General features: G+C 36.2%; 1 protein-coding gene across 1 annotated transcript; it reads left to right on the top strand.

Moving 5' to 3' along the window:
• Positions 1–200: 200 nt before the first annotated feature.
• On the top strand, positions 201–2,859 carry LOC137818267 (xyloglucan endotransglucosylase protein 6). Its single transcript, XM_068621575.2, has 4 exons — positions 201–814; positions 1,004–1,104; positions 1,651–1,844; positions 2,254–2,859. The coding sequence occupies exons 1-4, from the start codon at positions 490–492 to the stop codon at positions 2,675–2,677; spliced, it is 1,044 nt and encodes a 347-aa protein (XP_068477676.2). The 5' UTR covers positions 201–489; the 3' UTR covers positions 2,678–2,859.
• The last annotated feature ends 5,489 nt before the right edge of the window (positions 2,860–8,348 follow it).

Below are 8,348 nucleotides of genomic sequence, written 5' to 3'. Positions count from 1 at the left end.
CATGGCAGAGATTTTCAAACTTGTACTAGCAATGACAGCTGGATCGCCACCATCACCTTCTTTATCCATCCAACAACACCACATCATTTTATGGCTCTGCACCATTTTTTCCATATCTACCCATTCTGTACCATCCATCCACACTCTCTACTCTCTAGGCCATTTATGATAAATTAATACACTCCCATTTCACATCTTCTCCCACTTCTTTGCTTAATTCTAATAATCCTTGAAACCACTCTCATTTGTTGTTTTCTCACTCAAATGTTGGTTACTGATGATGATGGTAGTGTTTTTGAATTTGATTAAAGAAAGTGTTATGTTGTGACAGTGGAGTGGGTGCCCAGTGGAGCTTCAAGAGTGAACAGCTTTTGCCAGCTGTTACATGGCATACTAAGCGGCACCATTCGCCACGCACCACATCATCTTTTATGTCTTTTTCTTGGTATTTGAAATCCACCCTGGCAGGCTGATGTGGCACACTCCTCCATGATGTGTACGTTGGGAATGCAACACAAGCTTATCTCACAAGCCACTTTCAAACACATTTTGGCTATAAAACCCTTCTCACTTCCAACTCTCTTCTCCACTCAGTGTTTTCAGAACTTTCACTCTGCTCTCCCCATGCTCTTCTGCTCCCTTTTAAGGATGTTTCGCTCCTTAGGATTGTTTGTGGGTCTTATGTTGGTTGTGGGGGTGGCTAATGCCGTGCCTTCCACCTCCAACTTTGATAAACTTTTTCAACCAAGTTGGGCTTTTGATCACTTCGTTCACGAAGGAGATCTCCTCAAAATCAAACTTGACAATTATTCTGGTAAAACCACTGTTTTTTTCTTCTGTTTCTTTTAACATCCTAAAATGTTGTCTTTGTTAGCCTCAAAGTCATGATCTTTGACTAATTGATCTCCTAATGAACAACCCAACAATAATGACATTATGATGTTTCCTTGTGGAGAAAAAATGGTGTTTTTTGTGTCATTAATATTGAGTGGGACATTTTCAGGAGCTGGTTTTGGATCCAAAAGCAAGTATATGTATGGGAAAGTGACCATCCAGCTTAAGCTGGTGGAAGGTGACTCTGCTGGGACTGTTACTGCTTTCTATGTAAGTGAACAAAATTATTCTTAGTAAGTTATTATCAGTTTTCTTATTATGATATGTTGATTGTTGTTAGTATTCACTTGATATAACAAAAATCAATCAATCATGAATAGTAATACTATTAGCTTCACTATGTGGGGTTAACTCTTCATCATCAGTCATCTATGGAGATGGTCTACCTCTGGGACTTTAATTAATGCATTCAATTGAAATCAATGTAAACAATGTATTTCTTTTGTGCAACTTTTTTTTGTTTTGGTTATCCATGGAAAGAATATTAACGCATCCATCAGTGGCAGCTGCCTACTATCATTTACCCTCGTGATCTACTTTCCATCCAATTAATATTCGCATTCATTACTTTTGTCCCTTCTTTTCAATCTAAGAACCAATGCTTGGTTAAATTCTGCTGGGGAACTTTACTTTCACCACGATCAACCTAATAGTCATGAATTATTCTATGGTTGAATAGACTTTTTCACTTTTTTTTGGTTTCAATAATTGAGGAATCTGAATGAGTCTGACACGGTGATTATTGATTTGATGTAGATGTCATCGGAGGGTCCAAACCACAACGAGTTTGATTTTGAGTTTCTAGGCAACACCACAGGGGAACCATACTCAGTCCAAACTAACCTGTATGTGAACGGAGTGGGCAACAGGGAACAGAGACTTAACCTTTGGTTCGACCCTACCAAGGATTTCCACACATACTCTATCTTCTGGAATCAGCGTCAAGTTGTGTAAGCACCCATTCCCCTTCTTAATTCTTGTACATTGCATTAAGTGTAACTTTACTGTAATATATATATATGAAAAAATTGACTTTAGAGAGGGAATAATGCTTCACAAAGTCTCTGGATAAAGTTGTAAAGAAAACTTGAAATGGCGTGCTTTTTCCTCTACTGTGGTTGAGCCATCACAGACTTGTTTTCACTGTGTACCCATTGGGGAAACCCATGAAAAGAAAGAAAGGAATCTTGGGCAATTCACGAGTCATTAGAAGAATATTTACGTACATATGTTCCCATGCGCTTTAATTTTTGCATGTCGTACATACAAATATAAATCGAATCAAATTTACCTTGTTCATTTGGTGAACCAAAACTGTTACATTCTCTGGTTGAAACTTATTGTTTTTTACATGATCAGGTTTTTGGTGGATGAAACGCCAATAAGAGTGCACACAAACATGGAGCACAAGGGAATCCCTTATCCGAAAGACCAACCCATGGGTGTGTACAGTTCTATATGGAATGCTGACGATTGGGCCACCCAGGGTGGCCGTGTGAAGACGAATTGGAGCCACGCACCCTTCTTTGCCACCTTCAAGAACTTTGAAATCAATGCTTGTGAATGCCCTGTGTCAGTGGCTGCAACGGATAACTCTAAACGGTGCAGTAGCAGTGTGGGTAAGAAATATTGGTGGGATGAGCCAAATTTGGCAGAACTGAACTTGCACCAGAGCCATCAGCTTATGTGGGTTAGGGCCAGACACATCTTCTATGACTATTGCTCTGACACTGCTAGGTTCCCAGTCACGCCAGCTGAGTGTGTCCATCACCGTCACAACTGAGATAGATATAGATAGATAGATATCTATGTTTTATTTTGGTATGATCAAGTGGAGTGATGAAAATAGGATTGTGGGGTGTAAAAGAACAAATGGGGTGGAGTAAAAAGTTGTGGAACATGCCCTTCATGTTTCTGATTGTAATATATTGCCACAGCATAATGTGAATTATCAGTTTCTTTTCATGTACAATCCAATTTATCTTATTTCAATGTTCTAATGAAAAAATCTTTAGATAGTTCCCTTGCCACTTCATAATTTCAATTAGTGTAGTTTATGTAACTTATATCAACAAGTGGGGTGAAGTACCTAAGATTTGTGGATGGATAAAATGTGTAGGGTAGTCCCAAAACTAGGGGATGAGGATTTGAATAATTATTTTTACATGTGGTGAGACAGGAGTTGTTGATTGAATGTATTTTGGGCAATTCCTACTACATTTGATCCGTTGATGGTTGAAGTGGATTGCTTACTTCAATGAATCCACATTTGAATCGACTTGGCTATGGGACCACAAGCTCACGGGTTGATTGGCTTAAAGGGGACCAAGATGGAAAAATAGCGTTTGATGAGGGAGAAGTAGGGAATGGAGACATGAAGCTTGTTGTGGGCCAAAAACGTTTGAGCTTTGGGGACTTTGCTTTATGTGTGGAGGTAATAATGCCCCTATTTTGCAACCATTTTTCTTTGGGGGTCAACTTTGTGCTACCATTTTTCATGAACAAGAAAAGAGGTACAATTTTCAAAGAAACAAGTGAGTGTTTGCACATATGTATGTAAAACAAGTTGAAATTCATAAGTTGGTTGTTGCATCGTTTGTATGGATAGACAATGCATGAAAGAATCAGATTCAATGATGAACCAGAGAGTGGCTAGATTAGATGCATAAACAAATAGAAAAAGGCAAGGGGATTGGAATATTAAACAGTGCAAATTAGAAAAGGGTTTACGAATATGGCAATGATTTTCAACACCATCTTTTGTGAGGAACATGTAATGATAACAAGGGGTATGATTGATTGTATTGGTTTTGAGGAAAAAGGAAGAACAATAATAATAATGTGCAAGGCAATTTCTGATGTAGAACTTTATAAATTTGGCACAAAATGCTATTTTGTTTTATTGTTGACTAACACAACATTATAACTATAATGACCAAAACTTTCTTTTATTAGGGACAAAGATTAGTCATTAGTTGGTAGGGTATCTTTAAAATGACCTATAAAGCATAGCAGAAATTGACAAGAGACATGTGAAACCTATGTTGCAATTAGGGTGGTTGACCCAACAATTATTACAATGAATTGGATTAACACCTTGTTAATAAGGTTGGGCCCCTTGGCTTGCGTGGATAATTAAAGTTTGTCCTTAAGAGGATAGAGGCTCCAAAGGTGATGATGGCCTCTCCATTGAAAGGGATACCTATGGGCCATCTTCAATGAAGTGTAGTTAAGGGGTCATTTTTTTCAACTCAAATTATTCAATTGAGGGTCCTATTTGGTTAAATGACATGACAAGTTTTAGGGGTAAAAATCCAATAACTGATTGTGATCTCAGTCAATTGTTTTGCACAATGAATACCTGAAAAAAAAGTAATTTCTGCTCATCATGAAGAGTGTTTCAAAGATTTTTTTTTTGGGTAAACAAAGAAAATTTTCATTCGTACATCTTATTCACTCTACTTTTTTTGTCGTTATAATTACATTACAGCTACAGGATATAGCTTCATATACATAATATTAAACTGTACCGCAAAAATTCATAAACTGGGCAATTTTTATATTAAATTAAATAACTTTAGCATTGCATGGTATCCATTTATTGCCTCGGTACGTGTTACGTTTAATTTTTTTTCAGAATAGTTTCAGTTGATCAAAGTTTGCCAAGGAAGGTTTCAATCCAAAGTATAATATGAACTCATGTTTTTAAAAAATACGAGTTCATCGTAGTGAGTTCTGCTTGATACTTTTTTTTCACCAAAAGTGTGTTTATTAAAATAAATTTTATTTAGATAATAATAAGAAACAAATTTAGCTTATATATTTTTTCTATTAAGTAGGGAGAAAGAAGCATAACAAAATATTATACTTACTCCAAAATCTTGTGGAAAGAATCAGATTCTTTACCGCGACTATCGAACTACTCTTGTAAAGCAAAATGTAGTTGCGATATGATGAAGATCATGACAGTTATAAAGATTCACAACGTGTTATGAGTTTCTTGGAAGGTTTGGGAGAAGCTTACAATGTTATCAAAACATATATCTTATTAACAAAACCTTTTCCAGGTATTAACAGGTTTGGCAGAAGTCGTGACAAGTTGACATGACTTCAGTATGACAAGGTAGAAGTCGTGCCTAATTGGGACGATTTGTGCATATGAAGTCGTGTCGAATTGACACGACTTGCCTAAATTTGTAATTTTTTTAAACATACCCCATTTTGGTAAAAAGCAAAAAAAAATAACCTCATCATGGTCAAAAACCCTATTAACAAAGTCTTCTCTTTGGTTCTACAACAAGAAAGACACTTGAGTGAAAGTATAGGAATGGATACAAAGATTTTAGCCAATAGTACTGATCAACAACATCAAAGAACCAATAAAACCAGTAACCATGGGCAAGGCTGACGCAACTACGGAAAAGGAAGAGAAAAGGATATTGAAAGCCGTGTTCATTTTGTCACAAAATGAACCACAGCTCAGGCGAGTGCTACTCAAAGCATGGGTACCCACCCTGGATGAAGAAGAGAGTTAACTACAATGCAAGCACTACTGAAGAAGATAGAGACTATGAGAGCGAGAGAGGAAAATATGTATCCAATGACACTATCAATGAGCAAAGCTTTAAAGCTATCAATTCTGAGCAACTTCAACATCTTCTAGATATGATTCAGAATTCAAAAGGAAAAGAAAAGGCTTAACAACACCAAAGAAGATTCCTCAGCAACAGACAAAAACACAGGTAAAAAAGGTATGAATTACTAGATTCTTTATACCGGAGCCACAGATCATATGGCTTGCTCCATCTCTGCTTTCACAAATTACTACAAAATAAAACCAATAAGGGTTAAGCTTCCTAACAATCAAAAGGTCACTGCACTTTTTGTTTTGGAACTGTTTTTCTAACCAAAGATATTATTTTGCATGATGTTTTGTACATACCTGAATTCATGTTAAACATAATATCTGCGCAAAATCTAACGAAATCTTTGAAGCGTCAAATTGTTTTTACACATGATGCTTGTCAGTACAGGAAAGACCTACCTTGAAGACGATTGGTCAAACTGAAATCAATGATGGACATTATCACATGCATGCATATAAGAAAGATAGCCTTGTTTACTCCGTGCTTAATGAAGTTGTTTCTAAAACTGCTGAAAAACTTGATATTCGGCACTGTAGGATGGGCCATCCTTCGAATAAGGTCTTAGAACATTTAACCAAAACTCACAATGATATACATTTCAATCATGAAAATGTTTGCTCTCCCTGCCATCTTGCAAAGCAACATAAATTGCCTTTTTAGCTTAGCAAAAGTTTTAGTAAATTTGTTTTTGATCTAATTCACATTGATATATGGGGTCATTTTGGTATTCCTTCCATTCAAGGTCACAGGTACTTCTTAACCATTATGGATGACTTTAGTAGACATACGTAGGTCCATCTTATGAAAAATAAGAGTGAAACCAGAGATCTTTTGCAACATTTTGTTACTCATGTTAAGAACCAATTTGATAAGAATATTAAAACCATTAGAACGGATAATGGCAAAGAATTATGATGGAGTGATTTCTATGATAAAAATTGTATTATACATCAAAGTTCTTGTAATGAAACTCCACAACGAAACTCCATTGTGGAAATAAAGCATCAACATATTCTTAACTTTACTCGGTGCATTATGTTTCAATCAAATCTACCTAATGCATATTGGTCTTTTGTTGTCTTACACTCTGTTTATCTGATAAACTGCTTACCATCACCAGTAATTCAAAACAAAAGTCCCTATGAACTTCTGTACAAATGCATGCTTGTTTTATCTGATATTAAGATCTTTGGATGCTTGTATTTTGCCTCCATTTTGGAACAAAACAGGCACAAGCTTGATCCTAAAGCACGTAAGTGAATTTTCCTTGGTTACAAATAAGGAATGAAAGGTTATATTGTCATAGACATACACTCTAGAGAGATTTATGTCTCAAGAAATGTTATTTTCTATTAGACAAGTTTCTGTCATCTGAAAGATAAAAATTGCCAACTTAGCTAGCCCGTTACTTAAGAAGGAGATGATTTCATGAAGTATCTACATGATAGTATTGAGCAACCCAAAGAGAGTCACGTCGAACAAGAAGAACAAAGACATAATGAGAACACTGTTATTCAAGATGATCTGATGCGATCCACACGGATTAGGAAAACACCTTATCTGGAAGATTATCATCATCAAATGATGATTACACCGTACAATAAGATTCCAAGCTCGAAGGTACTTTATCCTCTTGATTATGTCATTCATATAACAAGCTATCAGATAAATATCTAAACTACACTTTGTTTATTTCATCACAAATCGAGCCACAAAACTATAAAGAAGCAAAGAGACACCCTGAATGGTTGAAGGCTATGGAATCAGAAATAAAAGCACTCGAATCCAACAAAACTTGGGAAATCATGGATCTTCCTTCAAACAAAACTCCTATTTGATTTAAATGGGCATATAAGATAAAACGAAGAGCTGATGGAAAGATTGAGAGGTGCAAGACAAGACTTGTTGCGAAGGGATATACTCAACGAGAAGGAATAGACTATATGGAGACCTATTCACCAGTTGCGAGACTTACCAGCTTGTGATGCATCCTTGTATTTGCTTCCATCATGGACTGACACCTTGAACAGCTAGATGTTGACAACGCCTTTTTGCATGGCGAGTTACAAAAGAAAGTCTACATGGACATCCCCCCCGGGATCACCACTGAAAAAGAAAATCAGGTTTGCCGCTTAACTAAATCCTTATATGGTTTGAAGCAAGCAAGCAAGCAATGGTATAATAAACTTACTACCTTTCTTTACTCAATTAATTTCACTCATTCAAAAGCAGACAGTTCTCTATTCATCATAAAAATTGAAAATGCTTTTATAACCCTTCTTATATATGTCGATGATATAGTAATTGTTGGGAATAACATGAAAGAGATATAAGTTGTTAAAAATTCTTTGAATGGAGCCTTTGCCATCAAAGACCTAGGGCATTTAAAATTCTTTTTAGGTTTGGAGATTGCTAGAACAAAGAAAGGGATTCACATTTTCCAGAGGAAGTATGCACTTGAAATTTTATCTGATGCAGGTATGACTGATGCGAAACTAGTTTCTACACCTATGGTCAAGAAAAATGAAAAGCATTTTAAGCAAGTTGTTGTGCATGACATCTCTGCATATCGAAGAATTATTGGTCATTTACTTTACTTGGTAAACACAAAACCTGATATCAGTTTCTCTGTGCAATGCCTTAGCCAATTTGTTCAAGCACCCACGAAACTGCACCATCAAGCTGCACAGAGAGTTCTCAGATATATAAAATCCTCTCCTTCTCAAGGCATTTTTTATCCGAAAGATACAAATGTTCAGATTAAAGAGTTTAGTGATTCTGACTGGGCATCTTGCATCTCGACTCGTT

This window comes from Phaseolus vulgaris, chromosome 11 (assembly GCF_051622355.1).
Source record: "Phaseolus vulgaris cultivar YP4 chromosome 11, ASM5162235v1, whole genome shotgun sequence".
NCBI classification, from domain to species: domain Eukaryota; kingdom Viridiplantae; phylum Streptophyta; class Magnoliopsida; order Fabales; family Fabaceae; genus Phaseolus; species Phaseolus vulgaris.
The sequence above is the reverse complement of the archived record's forward strand: the minus strand, read 5'-3'. Positions and strand labels throughout refer to the sequence as shown.

What these genes read in the sequence shown, in the direction of transcription:
- LOC137818267 (XM_068621575.2), top strand. Translation starts at nt 490, where the DNA reads ATGATGTGTACGTTGGGAATGCAACACAAGCTTATCTCACAAGCCACT. An exon ending in GGACTGTTACTGCTTTCTAT is followed by an intron (nt 1,105 to 1,650) that starts GTAAGTGAACAA and finishes GATTTGATGTAG; the next exon opens with ATGTCATCGGAGGGTCCAAA. An exon ending in TGGAATCAGCGTCAAGTTGT is followed by an intron (nt 1,845 to 2,253) that starts GTAAGCACCCAT and finishes TTACATGATCAG; the next exon opens with GTTTTTGGTGGATGAAACGC.